This window comes from Equus przewalskii, chromosome 26, assembly GCF_037783145.1.
Source record: "Equus przewalskii isolate Varuska chromosome 26, EquPr2, whole genome shotgun sequence".
NCBI classification, from domain to species: Eukaryota; Metazoa; Chordata; class Mammalia; order Perissodactyla; family Equidae; genus Equus; species Equus przewalskii.
The window spans coordinates 5,624,680-5,649,257 of NC_091856.1; the positions used below are offsets into that span (position 1 = coordinate 5,624,680).

The 24,578-nt window shown below is 53.3% G+C and overlaps 1 protein-coding gene across 3 annotated transcripts in view; it reads left to right on the forward strand.

Annotated features, from left to right (window-relative positions):
• The first annotated feature begins 1,212 nt into the window (after positions 1-1,212).
• The window catches only part of COL15A1 (collagen type XV alpha 1 chain), a 102,188-nt gene continuing 78,822 nt past the window's right edge, over positions 1,213-24,578 (forward strand). The window contains exons 1-2 of one of the 3 annotated variants that reach the window (XM_070595948.1): positions 1,213-1,411; positions 1,492-1,577. In XM_070595948.1, coding sequence (XP_070452049.1) covers positions 1,401-1,411; positions 1,492-1,577 — 97 coding nt within the window. In that variant the 5' untranslated portion in view covers positions 1,213-1,400. Of the gene's footprint in view, positions 1,412-1,491; positions 1,578-23,915; positions 24,033-24,578 lie in introns of those variants that run through there. The other 2 variants (XM_070595946.1, XM_070595947.1) reach the window with 2 other exon arrangements.

Genomic DNA, 24,578 nt, shown 5'->3' on the forward strand with positions numbered 1-24,578 from the left:
GAGAGGTGCAGAGCACGGGGTGGCACCTGTCATGCAGCAGCTTGGGCGCATCTTAAACCTTGGCTTCCCCGGCTGTGAAACGAGCATGGCTGCAGCACTGCCTCTCCAGCGGTGGTGTGGGGATTAAACGAGGGGACACAGGTGAGGCATTTAGCACGGGGCCTGGGACATAATCAGCCCTCAACTAATGTTAGTTTTCACGTCCACCCCCATCCCATCTCTGAGGGTCTGACTCAGATCACCTTGTCACTTGGCAGGTGGGGACTTGCCCCCTGGAAATGAAAACCAGGAATGGCCAGAGCTACGGCCCGTGGTTCCTCAGGGCATCAGGAAGAGAGGCCCCTGGGGCCCGCCCTGCTTCAGAACTGTCTAGGTCTCAGTGGGTGACCAAAGATCTTACACTGGTGAGCTGGTGATCATCACCATCATAAAAAGACACCATTTGAGGGCTTAGCCAGTGCCAGGCTCTGTGCTAGGCTCTGTACAGGGGGGCAGTCTACCATGTTCCCCAGCTCCCACGGGTGTTTTTCCGACTGGTTCACCTCCCCCATGTCCCAGGGCCTGGAGTGGCGTCTCACCTAAGACTCCTTCATTCACCCAGTTTGTTGGCAAATTGGCAAATCCTATTACCAGGTACTATCTGAGGCAGAAAACAAAACAGATGTAAACTCTTGCCCTCCTGGGGCTTCCATTCCAGTGGGGGCGGGGGGTGCAAGCAAGGTATAGCGAGGCAAACCTTGGAATAGTGGGTATATTTAAAATTTTTATTAGGATTATCTTTGCTGCATTTATTTATATGTACTATCACTTATACCCCCCAGCCCGGGCCACTCCTTGGCCTTCCGTGGGTTCCCGGGCCAGGCGTGCAGGGCGGGGCACAGGGGTCAGGAGCTCAGTCCAGCTGTGTGACCTTGAGACACGCGCCCCATCTCTCTGAGCCTCAGTTTCCCCGTCTGTCATTAGGGAGGTCACCGGGATGCCAGCCTCCCTGGGCCGTTGAGAGGCTTCCATTGGCCGGTGAAAGGAGAGCGCTTGCTCCGCGGGGCAGCCCCGACGGGACAGAGGAGAGGGCGGGACGCGACGGCGGCCCGCTGCCCCAGGCGCGCGGACGCGGGGCTGTCTCGAGGGTTACATAAGGCCGCGCGGGGTGGACGCGGCAGCGGGAGCGCGCGCCCGTCGAGGGCGAGAGGGGCGTGGGGCGTGGGGCGGCCGCCGGCCGGGAGGGCGCGCGGGGAGCGCGGGGCGCGGCGGAGTCGGGTTTCAGCGCGGCTGAGTCAGGGCGCGGGCCGAGCCTCCCGCGGGCCGCCGCCGCCCGGCTCCGCCTTTGTTCCTGCAGCCCCGCGAGCGGCCACCAGCGCCCCTCCGCCTCCGCGCGCCCGGCGCCCCGGCAGACCCGCGGGATGGCGCCCAGGTAGGACCCTCTCCCCGCGCCCCGGCCCGCGCCGCGGCCGCCCGCCCGCCTCACCTCTCCCCCTCGGCCGCTTCTTGCAGGAGGAACGGGCCGTGCTGGCGCCCGCTGCTGCTGCTCGCGGTCTCCGCGCTCCTCCCCGCTGTCACCCGGACCCGCTCCGCGACAGGTAAGCGACCCGGCCTGAGGGTGGCACCGGCCGCCTCCGCACCCTGGGAGGTTGGTTTTGGCGGCGGGCGCGGCTGCGGTGCGCGCCTCATTCCTGGACATAAAAGGGAGTCCTCGCCGCCGGGCGCCCGGGTCCTGCGCGCTTCCCCGGCCGCGGCCGGAGCCCCGGGCACGGGCGGGCGCGGCGCTGTGTGGGCGCCCGCGAGGTCGCAGCCAGGCGCGGCCTCTCCGGCTTGGGCAGAGAGGGGTTTGGAAGCAGTGACGGCGCGAGCGGCTGCGGGACAGTTACTTCCAGCCGCCCCGGCGCCCGCGCTCGGGTCGTGCGCGCCGCTGGCTCCCGGTGCGGGCAGGTCTGCTGCCCTCTCTGTGCACAGGTGCGGATGCACGACCGCCGGCAGAGACACCTGGCGCTTTCGCGGCGCAGGAAATAACGGGACTGAATTGCCCCAGGCCTGACTTAGCGCTGAGTTACCTGGGGAGTCACATCCATCGTGGGCGGTGGCGCCAAGGGTGATGGGAAGAGCTGAGGGCTGGTAGCCAGGGGATCTGGTCCCTTCTGTTGCCTGCGTCTCACTTTCCCCTCCAGGACCCAAAGGTGGTTGGATGAAAAGTGGGATCTGAGTTAAAACAGATTTTGCTTAAGGTGTGTCAGGCTGCCTGGGTTTGAATTGTCGCAGGGTTAGATGACGTTGACTAATGAATTTCACCCCTCTGAGTCTCAGTTTCCTAATCCGAAAAAGAGGAATAATTAGATCATCTTACCTCCTAGGGATACTATGAAGAATAAAAGAGAGATTAGAAGTAATATGCTTTCCACACCCTGGCACATGCTAGGCACTAAGTAAGTGATGGAAGCTAGGGTTTGGTGCTTGCAATAGCTGTGTTAGAAAACGGTGCAGGCGTTTGAACAGAACAGCACACTGAGGGTGAGAGAGGCTTAGGATGTGGGCAGTCCAAAAGGCAGGACTTGAACCCAGACTGTGGGCTCGGTCGGGTCCTTCCTCGCTCGGCCCATTTCTCATGCAGTTTTGCAGGAGAGCCACACTCTCCAAGTGGTCGCCTCTGACCCCTTCTGGATTAGGAGTTGGGTACACAGCCTCGGTGGAAGAAGTGTGTGGGGAGAAGGCGGAGGAAACTGTTTCCCCTGAAGGAAATGGGGGTTGAGTGGGTGGCCTCACTGTGTGCCTGAGGAAGCCTGGGACAGCCCAGACCATTGTCTCTTTGGGAGCAAGAGGCAAAGGCGATGACAGCTTTTCCTGCCAGAGCATACAGCCTGGCATTTCTTTCAGATCAAAGGGCAGCTGGAGCACAGTTTTGGCCCCTGCCAGAACATTGCAATTTTGCATGTGATATAGGGTACTGCCAACTCAGCCGCAGAGGGCCGCTGCAGATTCTGTGGTCTTCTGTGAACTTGGCTGCAACCCCCAGCCCCAAAAGAAAGAGGGGTCTGGGGAAAGGAACTTTTGTGTTTCTTCCCTTGCCGCGTTTTTAGGCTGGATTCCTTGATGTCAGGTCAGGGCTGTTGTTTCTAACACAGAGGAAGTCCTGTTCCCATACCTCGTGTTAAAAGGGAGTGGCAGGGAACGCTCAGGAGCTGAGCAGGGCCCGGGGATGGCCATGCCAACGGATGGGTACTCAGTGTCTCTTTGGGACTCTGAAGCCTCTCTTCTTAGATGCATGAACTGTCCTCCTGCAAACCGGGTTTTGCATGCGGTTTAATAAGGCCAACACTTGTAAACCACGTCGTATGTTCAGGCAGAGGTGTGAGCGAGTTCATATTTCATTCATCCAGTTCTCACCATCGCTCCGGGAGGAGGGGACTGGGGCTGTTATTATCTCTGTGCTCCAGACGAGGAAACTGAGGCCCAAGGTCCCAAGGCTTCTCATCTCCTGAGGGTTTCCTGGCCCACCCTGTTTAAAGAGACCTTGTCAATGGGGCCCTTGTCTCCCGCATCCACCCTTGTGCCCCTAATGGGTCAGGGCTGAACTCGTAAAGTTACAGTGTCATTGGAATACTTGCAATTTTAGAGGACAAGGAGGTTGTTTTAGGGGCAGGGGCAGTGGTATGCCAGTAACTTGTACCTGATAATAAAGTGCTGATATGTGCAAATTATTTACTTGTCTTTAAACTGTTTTATCGTGAAATACAACATCCATTCAGAGAAGTGCACGCAAAAAGTACAGTGCAATGATTTATCACGGAACAAACATCCACAAAGCCCAGGTCAAGAAATAGCATAGCCCCCCACCAGCTCCCTTGTGCCCCTTGGCTATGGTTATTCCCTCCCTCCCATAACCTTGACTTTTACAGTGATTGCTTCCTTTTTAAAAATAGCTTTACTACCTAAGCACGTATCCCCAAATCCTAACGTCCCACTTTACTTGATTTTGAACATTATGCATTCAGGATGTATTCTTTGGTGTCTGGCTTCTTTCACTAAATACTAAGTTTTGAGATTCATTTCTGCTGTTGCCTGTGGCTGTAGTTAATTTATCTCCATTGCTATATAATATTCCACTGTCTTAATGTGCCATACATTATTTACCCATTTTCTCCAACTACGTTTGGGTTCTTTCCACTTGGGGCTAATACAGTAGCGTGGCTCTGAACGTTCTTGTACATTTCTCTCGGTGCACACGTGCTCGCATTTCTCTTGATCCTATATCTAGGAGTAGAGTGCTGGGTGACAGGATGTTCAGATCCTCTAGCTGAACAGACAATGGCAGCATGCCTTCTGCTGTGTTTGTACCAAGGCATGCGGCCACCAAGCTGGTTGAAAGTCCCCATTTCTTTGCATCCTCACCAGCACTGGGTCTTATCGCTGGGCTTAATGTCAGCCTTTCATATGCATTAGAATCTCACTGTAGTTTCAATTTTTCCTGATTATTAAGTTGATTACCTTTTCATATGTTTACTGGACATTTGGATATGCTGATTGAATTTTTGTATTGAGGTGAAATTGACTTAACATAAAACCAGCCGTTTCCATGTGTACCATTCAGGGGCACTGAGTACATTCACCACACTGTGCAGCCATCATTTCTGTCTAGATCCAAAACATTTTCATCACTCCAAGGAAAACCTTATTTCCATTAAGCAGCACTCCTTTTTCCCCAAGCCGCAGCCTAGCAGCCCCTGGAAACTGCTTAACTGCTTTCTGTCTCTATAGATTTGCCTATTCTGAATATTTTATATAAATGGAATCATATAATATGTGACCTTGTGTGCCTGGCTTCTTTCACTGAGCATAAGGTTTTCAAGGTTCATCCATGTTGTAGCATGTGTCAGAACCTCATCCTTTTTATGCCTGAATAATATTCCATTGTATGGGTATACCACAATTTGTTTATCCATTCTTCCATTGATGTGTCCATGTGGATTGTTTCTTCCTTTTGGCCATTACGAATAGTGCTACTATGAACATTTGTGTACAAAGATTTGAGTACTTTTTTTCAATTATTTTGGGTATATACCCCGCAGTGGAATTGCTAGGTCATGTGGTAATTCCATACTTATGTCTTTGGGGAACTCCCAAATGATTTTCCATGGTGCTGCATCATTTTACGTTCCCACCGGCAGTGTGCGAGGGTTCTTATGTTTCAACATCCTTATCGACACTTGTAATTTTCCATTTTTTTATTATGGCCATCTCAGTGGGCATGAAGTGGTATCCCATTGTGGTTTTGATTTGCATTTCCCTAATGTCTAATGACCTCGAGCGTCTTTTCTTATGCTCATTGGCCATTTGTGGATCTTCTCTGGAGAACTTCTGGATCCTGATCAGAGCAGGTTCAGGTTTTCCCTCTGAGCATCTCACCCTTGCCCCCCGGCAGTCTGACGTGCTTTCCTGAGTGAGAGAGAACTGGGTAAACGTCCCACCTGAGATTTCGCATCACTAGTCACCTGCCTGACCTGTGCCCTGGCCTGCAGTGAGCTGCTCTTGCTCATACACCTTTAGAAGTTGTGATGAATAAAATGACTGTAGTGTTTTAATGACTGGCTAAATGTTTTGGTTTTGTTTAAAATTGGGATGCCTGTGATAGCATCCTGTCCCACTGGTGTGTTTTACAGCAAACTGATGGCACGCTGAACCGCTCACAGCTCCCCAAGGATGTTTGGGATTTTGCATCTCCTTGACTTGGCACGAGGTGTGAACTAATCTCCCCGTCTAGACTACACTCTCACTGTTTCTCTTTAAGGCCTAATCCTACCTTCCACCTTAAATGGCACCTCTTCCATGGTGCCTTCCCTGATTTCCCCAGCTGAACTTTCTCATCACTAAACCCCCACAGCCCTTCATCTGTCTTTCCAGGCACCAGCCACGGTCCCCTTCGTACTATCAATATGTTTATTCCTCTCTCTTTCCCATGGGAGCACCTTGGGGGTGTGGATCATGCCTCATTTGTCCAGAGCTGGTCACTTGGCCTTTGGCCATTTTGTCATTATGATAAACAGTGCTCCTGGGAGCATCGTCAGACAAGTGGCCTTTGTTTTCTTTTTGGATTATTTCCTTTGACTAGATTCCCCCAAACGGACTCGCCCATCAAAGAACAGAACTAGTTGGATATATATTCAGATGGATCTTTCTGAGGTACAAATTTAATCATGCCACTCCGTGGTTTAACTGCCTTCGCTGGGTTCGCATTGTACCTAGGATGGAGTCGTGCTCCTTCCCCCAGAGGGCCCTTCGTGGTCTGGCCCCTGTCTGCCTCTGGGTCTCTGCTCACACAGAGCCCCTCCTGACTTGGGCTCCCACTGAACCACCGGCAGGTTTCAGAACGAGCTGTGCAATGTCCCACCTCTGTGTCTTTGCACAGGCCAGTCCCTCTTTGCGAGTGCCTTTCCCCCCATCCACCTGCCACTGCCCCGTTCATCCTTTAAGATTCCTCCCTGGGAAGCCCTCCTGCTCTGCCAGGCATGTTGGGTGTCTCTCCTCTGGTCCAGCACTGTCTGTCCCCTGTCTGTCAGTCACAGGGCTTCTTAGACTGGTTTGATTACTCGTCTGCCTCCCCCACTACATGGGAAGCCTCGAGAGGCGGGGGCTGGGCCTTCTCCAGCCCTGAGTCCCAGAACCGGGCACAGGGCCTGGCACAGAGTGGGGGCCTGGCACAGAGTGGGGGCTCCGCAGACTGTTTGAATGAATCAAAGAGGGATGAAGGGGTGGGTCCAGCCTGTGGCCTAGCGAGAATGCGCCAACTGACCATGTCCTCTGCGGTGTGTAAGTCATCCCCATTCTCCCGTGGCTCTGCCAACTGTGGGTGGGGCTTTTAGTTTTCTTTCCTTTCATAACTAGTTAGGCTGGAATTTACACTAATGTTACTTTACTCTTCATCTTTTTTTTTAATTCCATCTAATCTTACAAATAATTCTTCTAGCTAATCCCCACGTGTCTTATTCCCGATAGCCTCCATTTTGTCAAAAGTTGTACATTTATGTTTTCTCTCCTAACTAAATAGATGAGCTGATTTCCCAGTTGTCTTTTAATGTCTACAGCTCAATCCATTTAAAACGGACCACAGATCAGGTGAATTGCACAGACTACATAGGGAGTAATCTGCAGTCAGTTCTTTTCCAAAGTGGTACCCAGGATTCTCCAAAACGCTAATTGAAATGAGAACTGTTCCCCTCTCATTTTGTTGCTTCTGGTTATCATATAAAGTTTTTTCTTTTATGAAGATTGGCTCCTGAGCTAACAACTGTTGCCAATCATTTTTTCCCCCTGCTTTCTCTCCCCAAATCCCCCCAGCACATAGTTGTATATTTTAGTTGTGGGTCCTTCTAGTTGTGGCTAAAATTTTTTCTTTTAAAGATAGAAAATTTTTTCTAGAATCTCTATACTATTGGTCACTTTCTTGTGCATATGTGTTTTTTAAAAATTTCATGTGTGCTTGATGATCATTGCTTTGCAATTGTTTTATTTTCAGGTGTACCTCGTAATATATTTTGAATTCTGTGTAGATAACATCATATTCACCACCCAAAGACTAATTACAACCCATGCAGTTATGTTTTAAAATCTGGCCACTCCTGCCTTCTTCATTAAGCCATAAATTCTTTGGTATAGATTGATTTATCACATAATTTCCTTGTGCTCTGATTGGATGCTGGGAGTGTCGTCGCGGTGGTGGGCAGGTGAGGGTTATAAAAAGGGAGGCAGTCTTACAATAAGTGTCAGTTGAAGACATCAATGTGCGGTAAGGAGAACAGATGAGCAAAGGCTTCAAAGCCAGAGCAGCAGATCGTGGGGCCTGAACTACTGCTGTCCACTCAGAGTCCAGGGGAGCTGAGATGGGTCAGACGTGTTGGGAGGAGCCAGGTTTGCTGACCAACCACCTTCCTCTGCTCCACCCCAACTCAAGAGAGAAAAAGTCTAGGGTTAGAACAGAACCTGAGAGAAGGTCCCGATCCTTCCCAGGCAAGATCTAGCGAGGGAGACATGAAGTCTAGGCCACCTAATGCGTGCAACCCACCCCTTATCCCTCAACCCAACCCAACCCAACCCAACCCAACAAAGCCAACCCAACCCAGTCCAACCCAACCCAACCCAATCCAGTCCAGTCCAACCCAACCCAACTTGATCCAGTTCAGCCCATTTCACACTTGTTGCATGCCATGGATGACTTCAGGGACTGGACAGGGCAGAAAACTGTTTTGAGGACCCTAGTATCTCTCTCAAGTGAGCAGGGCCCCCTGACTTCAGGTGTTGGGGGAGACCTTTCCTGGGTTTGAGCAGCTTGACTAGAGTCTGGCTTGTAGAGAGCAGCCCTGCCTTAAGTCTCTCCAGGAGTCACCCTCCTATCGCTGAGGGACTCAAATGGGGCTAAGCTTAAAAGCTCTCCCCCCAACCCCCAGGAGGTCTTTTACAATTAGCCTCCTCCCAAAGTGAACATCTCTTGAAGTCGTCAAAGCTGTTTGCCCTGTTCTGGCTGCTGTTGTATTTCTCTGTCTTCCCCCGCATCTCCTGATTGCCTGCTCTCTTGAGGCCCTCGGGGTGCGTGGCAGGGTGACTGAAGAGCTGCATTGGCCCCGGGCCCATCCTGGAGGGACCCACAGTCCAGTGGGAGAGAGCAGTGTGCAGCAGCTGGCCCAAATGCTGGGGAGATCGTCCTGAGCGTCCTGCTGCAGGGGCAGGCAGGCCCTCACGCTGCCGACGAGGGAGGAGCATGCCACCAGGAGGCGGGAGAGGCGGAGGGAGTTGAGCACACTTTGCGGGAGGAAATTCGTTTTCCTCTTTCATTAACATGAAAAATAACATTACACTTTTTGTTAATAAAAATAATAGTAATCATAGGTGGGGAAAAAGGGAGGAGTTTACAAAGGTCATATATTATCTTGTGACTCGGAGATAAACCCTGCATGCATTTGGTGGGCCATCTTTCGAGTTTATTTTCCATGCATAAATACGCACTTATAGTACGAATGGATCGTTCTGTACGTTGTATTTTGTTGCTTGGCGTTTTTTTCCTTGATCATCTAGACACTTCCTCTGGAACACTAAATATTCTTCCTAACATCCTTTGTAATTGAAAATTGAAATAGTACTTCGTTCTCTGGCTGTCCCGTAATTAAGCTAGGCCCCTTTAGGCCTTTAGGTGGTTTCCAGTTGTTCACTATTATAAACACTATGGTGATGACTCTAGTCTTGTAGCTCTGTATTTGACCTTTTCTGCAATTATTTCCCAGCACAAACGCCTAAACAAATTGTTGGGTCCAGGGCCTGCCCGTTTTGAAGGCTTTCCTTGCGTTCGTTGGAAAGCAGTAGGAATTTACACTCCCTGCGACAGCATGTGAGAATACCCAGCTGGCTCCACCTCTGTCCGCTGCTGCTGGGTTATTTCTCTAATCCGAAAGGAGAGCTGACAACAGCTAAAGGGACAGCACCAGCATCACTGCTCCAAATTGTCCTTAGTTGAATGGGGTTGGGGAACCCTTCCCCTCTTCTCCCCCTCCCCCATTCCTTCATCCATTTTGCATGCGCCTTGTGGTAAGGGCTAGACGAGAAGAGGGTTCTTCGGGAAGTTGGAGTGAGAGAGCTCAGGTCCCAGGGACCTGCGTGGTTCTCAACCCTGACTGCCCCTTAGAGTCGCCTCAAGGATTCCGAAGGAGGCTGATGCCCAGTCCTTCCCGCCTTCCAGGATTCTTAATTCATGGGAACTGAAGGCCGGTCATTGGCAGGTTTTCAAAGCTCCCGGTGTGATTCTAAGGTGCAGCCAGGGTTGAGAATAACCAGTGCAGGCCAGTGGCCTCCACTCATGGTAGCGATCCTGAGTCCAGAGAGGAAGGTGCCTGTCTGTGTCGCAGCACAGGTGACTGTGTGGCAGAGCTGGCACAGGGCCCCAGAGGGAGCCTCGGGGAGTAGCTCGTGCCCCTGAGCTCTGAGACCCCAGGTCCTGGGTTCAGATCTCTGCTCTGCGGCCTCCTGTTGAGTGACCCGGGGCCAGTTGGCTCTCTTCCTTATCTGTAAAGTGGGACAGTTCCTGCTGCGAGGAGCAATGAGATAAGCACGGGCCTGTGATTGGTGACCCGTCCAGTACCGCCTTCCTTCCCTGCTGCCACATCGCCGTGGGTTCCTTGAGGGCTGGAACTCCTATTTGTCCAGCATCTGACACAGCACCACACGGACACAGTGAGCATTTGAATGCACTAATGAATGAATCTTTCAAAGCCTGCGTCTGTGGAGATCTTAGTGAAAACCCAGCATTATGAACCCTTGACCATAGCAACGTCTGTGTGGGCCTCCACCCCTGCTGGAAGACCACCCACAGCCATCTGCCATGGCAGATGGTGGAGGGGCTGGAGTGGGGGTGGGAGCAGAGCCCAGGTAGGACAGATACATAGGGGATAGAATATGTGTCGTGAAAGAGAAATGAAGGTATGCTTTTCAGGTGCTGGAAAGTTGTAACCCTTCCATCCTGTAGAACAGACGTGCAAAAGTGGATGACGCGCTGACCCTGAGTTCATGCAGTGTCAGCAATGTCACACAGAACTCCGACTGAAGTTGGGTCAGCTGCTTTGCCCCTTCCAGCCACGCAGTCTTAGCGACTGGCTAGTTCTGTCTTTATTTTCAGCATACAGGTCTGTCTCCTGGCCTCCATTCTCTCCACCCTGCAATCCATCCCCCATATTACAGCTATGGTTGTCTTCTAGCTTCTGGTCCCTCAGATGTGGTCCAGGGACCAGCAGCATCAGCATCGCCTGGGAACTTAGTAGAAATGCAGCGTCTCCAGTCCCACCCACAGACCCAGGTTTGAGCCGCACTGTAAAACCTGCTCTGATTATGTCACCCCTACCTTAACACCGCTTGTCGTCTTTCCATGCTAACCACCAGTGGTAGGCAGAGTAGTGGCCCTCCAAAGGTGTCTACCTCCTAATCCCCGCACCTGTGAATATGTTAGGTTATATGGCAAAGGGGAATTAGGGTGTCAGATGGAATTAATATTGATAATCAGCTGACCTTAAAAGAGGGTGAGGACCCTGCATTACCCAGGTGGGTCCAGTGTAATTGCAAGGGTCTTTAAAAGTAGGACAGGGAGGCAGGACGGGTCAGAGAGGTGCAATATGAGAAGGGCTTGATCAGCTCTCTTTGCGGCTGTTGCAAATGGAGGAAGGGGCCATGAGCGGAGGAATGTGGGTGGCCTCTAGAAGGTGGAAAAGGCAAGAAAATGGATTTTCCCTTAAAGCTTCCAGAAAGGAGCATATTCTGTTCATACCCTATTTTTTAATCTGAATAAGACCTGTGTTGGGCTTCTAACCTACAGAACAGTAAGATATAAATTTGTGTTGATGTATTTCACTAAATGTGTGGTCATTTGCCACAGCAGCCATGGAAACCGATTATAACTCCTTAGCGTGGCATTTGGCACCCTCTGAAGTCCCACGAGTGTGCTGTTCTGGCCTCGTCTCCCAGAGTAACCCTCCTCACAGCCTGACCTCAAACCATGCAGCCCCCAGAGTGGCTGGAAGGTGGGGAGGGCCACCCTGACGGTCCACACTAGGGTTATTCTCTCCTGTACCTCCAGCAGCTAGCACCATGCCTGTCCCTGGGCCAGTGCCCGGGCAATGCTTGTTGAATGAATGACCCAGTGGAAGCCAGCTACATCCGGGTCACTACCAGCCACCAAAGGGCCCCAGTATGCCAGAGCAAATGTGGCAACAGGGGGACATGGTGGAGACTTGTCCAGAGGCTCAGCTTTGATGTTCCCCTATTCCGTCTTTTGTCTTGGGCAAATCTCTATCTCCCTTTGGGCCTCACTTTCCTCATCTGGGAAATGAAGGGGTTGGACCACGTAGTCCCTAACGGCACCATTAGCATGAACCTTCTAGGATGCCTGAGCTCAGATTGGCCAAGCTTTGAGGCAGTTTGGGGCAGTGATTGAACTCAGCAGTGCTCGGCTCTGTTCACATCCCTCACTGCGTCCCGTTCCACCAGTCAGGATCCACAGCTGTGCCCAACAACTGTGTGTGTCACACGCAGACACCATGAGAAACCATGAGAAACCATGGCTGCTCTCTCCCCGTCTGGTTAAAATGCCGCATTACTCACTCTCCCGCAGAACGAAAAAGGGGGAAAAAGGAAACCATTCCTCACTGCAGTTTTTCCATGTGACACATTTTCTAATTTTATTTCAGGTTTCACTGTCTAGAGTAGATGGCTCCATTTCAGGGTCATATCCCTCCCCTCTTAGAATATGAGCTTCCGGTTTAAGAAATGAAGTGGTTTTTGCTTATTTAATATTTACAAGTGTGGGCTGATATCAAATTACCGCTGAATGTCTTCCTTTTTTCTGCTGGGATCGTCCTCTGAGCTGCAGGGCGTGGCTGTAGCAGTAGGATTCCTCAGAGCTGGGCTCAGCCATAAGAGTTTGACCAAGTCACTTCCACCCTTGGACTCAGATACTTAGTCTGCAGGGAGAGGAAAAGGCTGGCTTGCCGCGGAGACTGTGTGGCTGGATTGGGAGAAGTGGTTGGTGGGTCCCATTTCTAAGAGTAGCTCTCTTTGGGACTTTGTTGGACATGTAGCGCCTAAATTTCTCTCTGCCATCGGCTTTTGTAATCTCTGCACCTTTGCTCCAGTGCATAGCGTGCCTGAGACATTTTTAGCACCTGGAATGAGTCCTGTAGCTTTGTTTCAAAGAAATTGACTCTGCCACTGGATGTCTGTTGCATCCAGTCTGTCCCTGGCATCTGTGTGCCCCTCCTGGTTCAGGCGTGTGTCAGGCTGTCTAATGGTTGTTCAGCGGCTCCCTTGCCAACAGGACCTCCCATCTCTCTACCCTCTGGTGCATGGTCTCGCTGCCCTCAGAGTGGCTCGTCAAAACACAGGTCCCATCATGTCGTGCCTCCTCCTAAAACTGTGCTTTCCATTACAGCACCTTAAATTTAACACCCCAGGGTTGGAGCTCAAGGCTTCTTCTCCCCTCGCCATGCCGTTGCTCCAGCCACAAGGAACTACTTGCTGGTTTCTGAATTTCGTGAGTGTGTTCCCTTCTCCCAGCTTTTGGCCAGTGCCATCCTGCGGAATGGAGTTCTCTCCCTGCCCTACTGCGATCCTCTTTCGTCTTTTCTCCTTTATAGACTTGCTCTGCAAAGTGTGATCTGTACCAGCAGCAGCAGCATCACTGGGAGCTTGTTAGAAAGGCATGGTCCCAGGTCCTGCTGCAGACCTGTTGCATCGAATCTGCACCTTACCCAGGCCCCAGGTGGCAAGTGTGCACGAGGAAGCATGAGCCGCAGGCCTTTGCGGCAGGATGCTGAGGTGCTGGGGCTGTGGGGTCAGACAGAGCTGGTTCAGTTCTAAGGTTTGCACAACTAGCTGGTGACCTTGGACGATCCTTGGCTCTTCGAGCCTCAGTTTCCTTATCTGTAGAGTTGAGATAATAGGACCTATCCCAGAGTTCTTGTGATGACTTCATGAAATCATGTCCTAAAGCTCTTAACACAGGGCCTGGCACATGCTAAACCCTCAGTAATGGCCACGGTAATGAGGTTCAGCCTCAGTGCCAGCTGACGTGGTCCCTAAACCCTCCTGGGCCTCTCTCAGCGTTGCTTGTACCTGTTTCCTTCCATCAGGGGTCAGAATTCATTTGCAATCCAACTCACCAAGGACGGGGAGGGCCGGGACAGTATCATTCATCTTTGGAATCATTGACCTTCTGCTGGAGGGACGTAAGCAACCATACTCCGAAGTGGGAAAAGTGAAAGATAGCTACGCAAGGACTTTGCAAGGGGGCTTGGTGGGCTAGAATTAATCCTAAAGTTTCTGGCCTTGGGAGATGTCGCCATCCTGCCTGTCATAGCCTAGTAGGTTTTCACTGATTCATTTGCTCACTCACTTTTACTGCATAAATATTTATTGACTGCCTCCTCTGTACAGGGCCGTGGGCATGTGCTGGACACAAAATGATGGACAAGATGGCCATGGTTCCCACCCTCGGGAGCCTACAGTCTACTGGGGGACATAGACACTAAATAAAGGATTGTACAAAAAACTCAGTATTTTTAACTGGTGAAAATGTTGTGAAGAAGTACAGGGAGCCATGAGCACAGCCCCGGGCCCTCTCATCTGTCCTGGGGTGTCAGGACAGTCTCCCCAAGGAGTGACATTGAAGATGAGATGTGAGGGTGAATAGATTTAGCCAAGAAGGGGGGTGGAGCTGGTGGATTAGAAGAGGAATAGATTGTTCCAGATGGAACAGAATGAGAAGAGTGTGGAAGCAGCAGCCTGTGTGTGGCCTGAGCTTGGCGAGGGAGGGGAGGCTGTGGGGGGAGGCTCCAGGATGAGAGCAGAACCTCCATCCAGTAGCTGCTTTCTGAGTCTGGCCCTGGGCGGGCATCATGGCTCATAGCCCAGGGGTCCTCAGGCTGAGGGCCTCTGGGTCCTCCTTCCTGTTCCGCTCTTGCCTCGACTTATTATTGGAGAGGTCATTGCTTCGGGGGGGCACAGAGTCGCCAGCTTTGTGGTGCCCAAGAGAAGTGTATTTAAGAGACTTGCAGGAAAATGATAGGGAACAGGGCTGGAGTGAGAGCCCTCAGCCAACTCGAAGTCTCTGGTCCTGCCTCGGCCACCCAGAGCCTCGCAGACTGTCACAGCTGCCTGGCCGAGAGGTCGTGAAGGTCATGTGGGGAAAGGATTCTAAGAATTACCCTCTGTAGTTAGACTCCTGTTAGTCTTGGCTTTGAGAAGCTTCTTCCTGTCTGTGAAACGAAGGGGTTGGACCAGCTCTGATATTATCTCTTTAGATTTTTGTCTCTCTCTGGATCTCTGTATTCAGAATGTGCGTCCATAAACGGAATGCAGAATTCTCTCACCAGGGAACGGAAACCAGGTCTTGGAGGGAATAGCAGGTGGGAAGTTTTTGGGTGTTTTCACATAGGGGAGCAATTCCTTTAGAAATGGGGGGATGCGGATGGTGCATTACCCCCTCCTGTCCGAGCTGTTCCTTGAGAACTGCTTCTCCAACTGGGTGTGCTCGCAGTCCTTGGCTGTGTGACAGTGGATGCAAAGCCGCGTTGTTTATTCCCCGCATCCATTTTACTCAGTGGTTGGTAAGTTGGGGTGGGGGGGGGATGGGGAGTCCAGTAACAACTGGGGAATAATTTAGAACATTTTTGTATTAATTAAAAAGAACCAGCACACATATAGTATAGAGTGGAATGCAAAACTTAAGTGCTTTTAAAGATAGAGCAAGAGATTTAAGTTAAATTTCCCAGCTCTGGGGGGCTCTTTGGCTTGACCCAGGCCCTCAGGCAGAGGGTCCCTTCTCTCTGATGGTAGGGTGCTTTAGTGGAGATGACGTTCTGTATAGATTTGAGGTCTCCAACTTGTGGACGAGGCTCAGAATTGTTGTAGCAGGTGCCAGGACCCATTCTTGTGTAAACGTTTTGTCCATCCACAGACAGCTAACACACTTGTTTGTGGAAGGCTCCATTAACACTTTCTTGCTATTGACAAGATGCAAATCACTGCTCTCCAAAACTCTTGCACTAGAACTGTGAACTCCCCAAGGGAAGGACCTTGTCTCTGTCACTGCTGGGTCCCCAGCACCTAGAACAGTCCCTGTCTTACAGCAGGTGCTCAATAAATGCTGGTTGAATGAATAGAAGTGTATGTGTTGATGGCTACCAGAAGCTTTCCTCTCCCGATCTGTGTTACCTTTCCAGGAATAAGAGTCGGCCTGCGTTAGCATGGGAAGATTGGGCGGAATGTGAAAAATGCTGCTCATGCATATGCATGTGGGAGACTGGCCAGGCCCACTCAAGTTCAAGGTTTCTAAGAATCGCCCTTTGGAGGCAGCCTCCTACCCTTGTGGTCCATGTGCATAGTGGCTCCTTGTGGAGAAGGCACAGTTCACCCATTCACGCCCGTTGGATAGCTGGGGCTCCAAGGGCTCCCTTCTGACAGGGCCTGCAGTCCCCAAACACCTCGCTTCTGTCAAAACCCACTGGGAACCTTGAGGACCCAGAAAATGTTGGACTTCTGGAATCATCTATTCTGGCTCTCTTAAATTACAGCTGGGAAGATGGAGGCTCCGAGAAGCCAAGAACATGATAAGAATCACACAGCTAAAATGTAGAACCGAGTCTAGAACTGGGTCTTCTGATGTCCAGGTAGGGCTCACACCACCTGGAAGTTCCTGAGTGCTGCTGGACTGTAGCTGCGTTGTCAGTCTGTCCCATCCTCAGGGATGCGGGAGGAAAGATGGGGCTCGGGAAGTCACGTATGCTGAGGTCTCTTATGTGCCTGGCAGCGCACGGTTAGAGCTGAGCTCTGGAAACATCAGATGGACTTCAGATCCCGCTTCCTCCGTTTTCTGGCTATGTGACTTGGGCAAATTGCTCAGAAAGAGCGCTGGTTTCCTCATCTGGACGTGGGTAGTAGCCGCCCTTCCTCCAGAGGCTGGGGGAGGCGTTCTGCAAGTAACGCTGAGGAGTGCTCAGGGTGGAGCTTAAGACAGCAGGTGTTCAGGGGATGAGGGCTCTCCCCTGGACCATGGACCTCCCCCTGCTGCACAACAGCACCCCCGGGAGCTTTTAAAAGATACTGAGGTCTGGGCCCATCCCCAGAGAATCCAATTGGGGTGGGAGTCAGGCACGAGTCTTCTAAAGCCCTCAGGCGATCCTCCTGCCCCCCGAGGGATGAGGAGCTCAGTCCTAGACCATACATGCCACGAAGGCAGGGGACGCATCTGTCCTGTTCACCCTGAATCTCCAGCACTAGTGGCCGCGACATTGCGCTGCACCAGCACCCTGAGAGCTAGCCATCGTCAGCTCTGTGTCCAGATCAGCAAACTGAGGCTCAGGGAACTTAACTGGCCCAAGGTCACCAGCTAGTAGTTGGTGGCGCAAGGACTTGCATGCAGGTCTCTCTGGCTTGTGTGTCCTTTCCCCTGCACTTGCTGGGTGAGGCTCGTCCTCCTCGGGTCCTCCTGAGGTCACCCTCAGTTTCTGGTCTCCAGCTGGGGGCATCTCCTGGGTGCTCGTCTTGGCAGATGCGGGTCCCCCGCCCATCCTGTGGTGGTGCGCAGGCTCTTCCTGCAGCAAGCGTTTGGAGACCGCCAAGCTGTACTTTCATCTCGATTAAACAAGAGTCAGCCTGTTTCACAATACGACTTCAGGGTCACCATCTGTTCTGACTGTTCCCTTAAACTCAAATCCCATTTCGGAGCCAGATGGGGCTCCAGCATCCCGCAGGGAGCAGGTCTCTGCACAGTGGAGCAGAAAGGTCTGTGGAAAGCAGCAGTGTGTTTGATAACAGCTGTGGGACAAAGTTCTTATGGCACTTGTTCCCCGCTACTCAGCAGCATCCAAGTCATTGTATGTGTGGACCCCAGGCTCCCTCTACAGACTTGAATGCATCCATTCCCATATTAGGCACCTACTGTGTACCAGCACTATATGAGGCACTTTCCATGCCTCGCCTTCTTTAGGGTACGAGCGAGAGTGGCCTGGATAGCTGTGGGAACGTGACATGCCGTGGGTGCTTGGGCGAGTCATGTCATCAGTCTGGGCCTCAGTTTTCTCACCTTGGGGACATTGCGCTGGGTCTTTCCTGAGGTCCTGCTGAGCTCTGAAGCTCCCCCAGCTCGCCAGGCCCCCCTCGGCCTCGGGTGGTGCAGCAGGGGTTTCACGGCGCCTGCTGAAGCCATGTGCTCCTTCTGCTGGCCGCTGCTCTGCCCTGGCTGTGCTCACACCGGCCCGTGGGGGACGCCCGGGCCGTTCCCAGGGCAGCTTGGTTTTGCCCGGGGCGTAACATGCCAAGTGCTGAGAGGCTGCAGGAAAGTATGTCTCCAGCTGTTGCCAAATGACCGCCTTCGCTCCACATTCCAGATCGCCCAGTTCCACCCTCTCCTTGGCAGGGGAGACGAAGGGGGCCCGAGGGCCGGGGCGGCAGCTTAGGGTGCAGTGGGAAAGGCTCCTAAAATGGTCAGCTGCAGCCTTCCTCAGAAACTGCTGAGGCGCCCTGTGGCCTGTGGGATAAACATTAGTCTCTTTGGCTTGACATTCAAGGCTCTCCATAGCCTGGCTCCAGTCCCCTAGATGACAAAGTGATTAGGAGCAGAAGGAGCTGGGAAGGACCTCAGATGACCCACCTGTGAGTCCCAACCACCTCAGTTAGCAGCTCTGTGGCCTTGATCGCCTTCAGCCTCAGTCCTCTCATCTGCCAAATGGGAGAGCAACAGTCCCCACCTATCAGATTGTCCGGAGATCAGATGAGGTGATGCATGTCGGTTTAACATATCTGAATCTGTATTTGTCTGGATTCGTATTCTCTCCTTTCTGCTCTAATGCTGGAGGTTATTTAAGGGTCCCATTGCTCCTGTCCCCCAGAACCACTCACACACTCATGTACACTCGCATGGGGTTTCCTGACTCTGCGGGTGAGCTTGTGCTCTGCTCCCTCCACCATGCTCACCCGTGCGAAGCTTGCAGGCCCATCCCAGTTGCCTTGTCCTTCAGCTCAGGCCACTGTATCAGGGCTCCATGTGTTGGTGTCCTGCCCCCTCTACTAGGTTGAGAGCTACTTGGGGACCAGAGTCTGGGTCCTCACAATCTCCAGAGTCCAGCTCAGGGCCAAGTCCAGATGAGGTCGGCCACTGGACGCTGGTGGTGGGCAAGGCCAGAACCCTCTAGGGTACCAGGATAGAGGGAAAGACTGGGAGGCCCACCCCGCCCTCCCCTTCAGGGATCCATTCTCCCTTGTGGCTGGGATAATGCATGTTATGACTGAATTGAGGCATGTGGAGAGCAATTCTTTAAGAGATTTGATTGCCCACATGGTGTCAGCCATGCCAGAGAACTCAAGAAACACCAAGGACATGCCTCACTTAGGGAGAGACTTGGAAAGCACCCGAATTACAATATTCTTTCAAGCTGCTCTCACCATTTGATGCCCCCCCCCACCCCACCCCCTATGCCTCACATCCCTGGGGCTGGGGCTGGGGGATGCAGCGAGAAGCAGGAATCTTGTCACTCTTCCCCGGGACCTCGAGGGCTGGCCCGTCCCATCCTGTCTTGTCCAGTGGCCCCAGCTCTAACACCTAGCTCCTCCGTGAGGCCTCCAGCCAAACCTCAAACCCTAACAGCATAGGATGGAGGAGGGCACATCTGTTGTTCACGTCCCCACCCAGACCTTCGTTTCTGGGAGGGGAAGGTGGAGGCAGTGGAATTTAGTCTGAAGTCTAAGAGGCCAGTGTGTTTAAGACAGGCGCTCCCACCGTGTTCGGCGGGTGAGAGCCAAGGGCGGGCGTTTGCAGAAGCTGGTCGTTCAAGGCCCTCCTGCTGAGGGGTCAGTGAAAAGGATGGAAGATTGCAGCCCTCAGGAAAGGTAACAGCAAGGTCTGTGTGGCTATTAATGTTATATTATACCTCAACAGTGGGGTCGGCTGAGAGCTCAGGTCTTAAGTGCCTGTTGAGCTAAATGGTGCTGGTGGGATTACCCTGACAGCGGCTGGCATTCGTTAGAATTCTCTGTGGTTGATGACAGTAGGTAGGATATGCTAAGACCAGCATGCAGGAACCCTTCTCCAGAGTCTGTTAAGCTCATGCATTCACCCACGTGTGCATTATTTGTTCATTCATTCATCATTCCTCTGTCAATGCTCAGTTTTTGCTCACCCCACCCAAGGCCTTGTGCTAGAGGGGCAGGGGTGAAGTTGGGAAACACGGGGATGAAACTGGAACAGGATGTCTGCTCCCCGCAGGCTCTCAGGCCAGCAGGAGACACAGGCAAGTCAGCAGATAATGACAGAGTGGCAGGAAATTGGAGCTTCCTGGGAAACTCACCCAGGGAGGGTCTTTTGGCAAGATGGGGTGACTCATTTGTAGGCATCTAGGAAGAGTCAACCCTGAGGCCCAGCTTCCCAGTGCAGCCGTCCCTAGATGTCTTCAGGCTCCTTTTGCCCCATGCAGGGCCCGGGGAGGCAAGGGAAGGAGCTGTGGCCAGCCCTCCGGGAAGGCCTGGGTCCTGCTGCTGGGACAGGCTTTCCCTGGGGAACAGTTCCTGGGAGGCCACAAGCTTCCTCCCAGCTGCAGAACCCTCGCCCGACATGCCCAGGCTTGCGGGCTGGGGCTCCTGAGCCCCTCTGCATCCTGCTTATCCCCAGCCTGGGCCCACTTGGCCACCTCGCCCCAGGCCCTAGGCCCTTCTGATGTCAGCCAGTGGCTGCATCTCTCAGGGGCTTCAGCCTCCCATCAGCCTGGCTGGGAAGCTGCTCATTTGCTGTGCTGTGGTCAGAGGCAAGCCCCATCTCGCCTGGGCCCTGCCTGGGTCTGCCCCTAGCAGCAGTGGCTGGAGTCCCGCTCAGCCCTGGGCCAGGTCTCAGCCCGGCAGCAGACTTCACCTCTGCTGGCCCCCTGCTCATCTCTCCTGCTCCGTGATCCCCACGGCTGGCCCCCCATCCAGTCTCAGGCCACCGCCTTAGCCTCTGCAGATCGGTGTGGGGGCAGGGAGTCTCAGGCTTGAGTGTGCATCGTCCCCTGGAGGGCTGGTTCAACACAGGGCGTGGCCCTCGCCGCAGGGTGTCTGGTTCAGTAGGTCTGGAGCAGAGCCAGAGAATTTGTAGCACTAGTAAGTTCCTGGGTGACGCCGAAGCTTCTGGTCCAGGGACCACACTTCGAGAACCACCCGTTAAACAGATGGCTGTGGAGCTCGAACCCAGGCTGTCTGGGTCCACGTCTCGTCTCTGCCACTCCCTTGCTGTGTGACCTAATCCCGCTGCCCCTCAGTCTGCTCTTTTGTGAAACAGAGATGATAATAAGCCCCTCCTCGCTGGCTTATTGCATTAAACAACCCAGTCCAGGTCAGACTGGCATACAGGGAATGTATTGGGTTTTTTGGCTGCTGTAACAAATTACCACAATCCAGGGGTAAACAACAGAAATGTATTCTTGTAAAGGTCTGGAGGCCAGAAGTCCAACATCAAGGTGCTGGCAGGGCCGCCCCCCTCTGGAGACCCTGGGGCGAATCCTTCTTTGCCTCCTCCTGCCTCTGGTGGCTGTCAGCATTCCCTCACTCGTGGCTGCATCACTTCAGTCTCTGCCCCTGTGGGCACAGTGCCCTCCCCCTTCTGTCGCCTCTCCCCTGTGTCTCTTATGAGGACACTTGTCGTTGGATTTAAGGCCGACCTGGATAATCCGGAGTGACCTCTTCTTCTCAAGAGCCTTAATTCAGTTATATCTACAACAGACCCTTCTTCCAAATAAGGTCGGCTTCACAGTGTCCAGGAATTGGGACGTGGACATAACTTTTTGAAGGCCATGATTCAACCCACCACAGTGAACATGGGCCGTTATTATTACTGTGTAGTTGTTTCCTCCCGCAGCTGCGTTAGGCCTGACCCTGGCTTCCTGCCCTGGGGTGGGGGAAGGAGTCGGGGGCTAAACCAGTTTCCAGCTTTCAGCTCCTCTCCAGTGGCCCCATTTTACTCAAGCCGTTCCCAGGCTGGGGCAGGAAATTCTGCTTATGAAGTGACACTGGCCACGTTACAGCATTTGAGCATGTTCAAGTTTCACTGATCTGAGAAAAACAGCAGTCCTGGTCCATGATAACTGTTCCTGTTTTCACATTCAGAGCCACTTGACCCTCACTGCAACCTAGTGAAGGAGGTCGTGTCACCCCGTTTTGCAGGTAGGAAAACTGAGACCCAGAAGGAAAATTGCCCAGAGCTCCCTTTCATGGCGGTTATAGAGAATAGCTCAGGGGAGAGAGAAGAAGGCTTATGTCGTTGATGGGAATGACAGTAACCACAACCACTCTACTTTATTAAATGTCTGCTTTTGCTGAGCCTGCTGCTCAGTATTTTATGTCTCTTATCTCAGGTCATTCTCAAAACTCTCTCCTGAAGTCGGTGGCATTCTTCTTATGTTACAGATGTAGAAACTGAGGCTCAGAGAGGTGAAGTGTCTTGTCTGAAGTTGCACAGCTTTTAAATGCAGAGCTGGTATTTGAAGGCAGAGCTGGTTGTCATCTTCCCCAACACCATACTGCTTGGAGATCTGTCTCCCAGCTCTGAAAATTTGTCAGGTCAGCTACAAGCAGAGCAGTGGCTGCACTGTGGCCAGGAGGACCAGAGCCTCCCGCCCTCCCAGATCTGCTCAGCAGATGAAGCCCATGAGAGACTGGCTGGCTGGCAGCAGAGCCCTGCTCCCGGTAGCTGGTAGGGTGTGTGAGTGTGTGAGGGTGCTGAGGGTGATGCTAAGAGCGATGGGGCAGGCAGGAGGTTGTGGGAAGAGAGAGGCAGACAGGCCCAAGGCCACTGAGGGCTGGAACAGTCAGGGTGTGCTCCCTGGAGGGGGTCAGCCTTGGACTGAAGTGGCATTCCTGGAAAGGAGCAGACGGAGGCTCAACTTCTATCCTCGGACAGATGAGAGTTTAACATCGCCAGTTCTGGGGCCTGATGGCTGTGTGCCCTTGGGCAAGGTGTTTAGCCTCTCTGTGCCTCTGTTCCCTCATCTGTAGATTGGGAACAATAAGAGTTGTGAAGGACTCAGGGGCTGTGACTTGGCATCCCTTAGGGAGCGTGTGCAAACTGCCATGCGCAGGCCACAGCTGGACCGACCGGATCCCCCTCTCTGGGAGGGGGCCCGGGCGTCAGGATTTTACCAAATCTCCCCCCTGATTCCGCTGTGCAGCCAGGGTTGGGAGCCACCGCTGTGCACATGAAACGCTTGGTGCCAGGACACAGTCAGGGCTCCGTCTGCCTGAGCCGCCGTTTGCGTTCACGCACACTCGTGAGACCAGTGTGGGGCCCCAACCTGTGCCGGGCCCTGTGGCAATCGCCGGTGTCAGCTGTGCAGGTCAGTGCTCGTATTTATTGATCAGCCATTTCTAGTATTGCTTCCGAGAGAGCGAGGTCATCGGGTTCAACGCTTTGTGAAGACAGGACCCCAAGCTGATGCTCTGAGAAAAAGGCTCTGCGGACAAGGGGGAACGTAGGGAAAGTGGGCCGCCAGCAGGGGACCCGTGTGGGGAGCTGCGGGAGAGCTCTCCAGGCCTGCGGAGAGGCGGCGAGGAGAGCGGGCCGCGTGGCTCCCCGGGGCCCTGCGTGGAGACCCCCCGCCACCCCCCAGCTCCGGCGGCGCCCACGAGCGAGGCCTGCAGGCGGGGTTTTTGTTGGTTGGCTGGATTTCAGCTGCAGAAGCTTTTCTTCAAATGAGGCTGTAACCGGAACCCAACATAGTAAACAAATTGAGGCTGAGTTGCTTTGGTGTGCGCGTGTGTGTGAGGGTGGGTGAGCATGTGTGACCGTGTGAGAGAGAATCCGTGAATGTGAGTGTGTGAGGCGGTGCGTGTGTCTGTGACTGTGTGTGAATGTGCGAGTGTGTATGGGTGAGTGTGGGTGAAGGTGTGTGAGTGTATGAATGTCTGTATCAGGGTGTGTGTTGTGAATAGGCGAGGGTAAGTGAGTGTGAGTGTGAGTGTGAGTGTACATGTATGTTATGGGTTGACAGCAGGCCTTCTCTGCCCCTCCCTCCGTCCCCCGCCCCATCCCTGGCCCCATCCCCTGCAGTTGGGAAGCGTCTGGTCCCCCTGTCTGCTCTGACCCTTCCAGCCCTGGGTCTGTGCTGAGCCCGGCGGTCTTCAGGAGCTGTGGGCTGGAGGGCGCCCGCTTCCAGCAGGTCCCCACGTGTTCCCACCCGGTGCCCCTCACGTGCCCCCGACAGGCCCCTTCTCCTCCACGCCCGTTTTCCGTGAGTCTTCCTCGCAGAGCCCGGGCTGAGTGCTCCCCAGCTGCCTGCTGGCAGTGGTGACTCATTGCAGTTGAGGTCATCCTCAGGATTCAGAGAGCCTTTGTTCCCCAAATGGAGAAGGCAGGTCCATAAAGCGAGAGGAGTTGACTGCAAGACTCTTCCCAGATGCCCGCAGCCGCTTGCGCCTGCCCCACCTGCCGGCCTTCTCCGGGCCGCCGGCTGCACGTGGTCCCTGGGCGGCGATGGGCCGAGGGTCCCGGAACAGAGGTTTGGGGAAGGGCTGAGGAGGGGTCTGAAGGCCCTTACTGCGGCTTCCCAAGGCTCGCATGTGGCTCTTGCTCTGCCCAGCCCGAGGGGCGTGTGGGTGTGTCTGTGTGTGTGAGTGTGTGACTGAGTGAGCGTGTAGGGGGTGGTGGTGAGCAGACCCGGGTCACAGCCTGAGGGAGTCGTACCACATTCTCCAGACGAAACTCCTCCGTTCCTCAGTTGCTGGGCCAACTTATCCAACTATATTATTAATTCGTTAATGGCTAACAGTTGGAGGGGGCTGTGAGGGGAACCCATGGGGTGTGAGTCCCTGGTCCCGAGTTGGCCCAGGCAAGTTGGCTAAGACGCACGCTGAGTCCTCACTGTGTTGTCCACTTTCACACTGACTCTGGGAGCCAGTCTCTTGTGCTGCCCTGTGCTACAGAGTAGGTCTGCAGCTCAGAGGAGCCATGTGGCCTGCCCAAGCTCACACATGTTAGTGGAGACCCAGGGCTCAAGTGCAACTCTGATACCAAAGCCCAGGGGCCTAACCCTCACCTGTGGCTG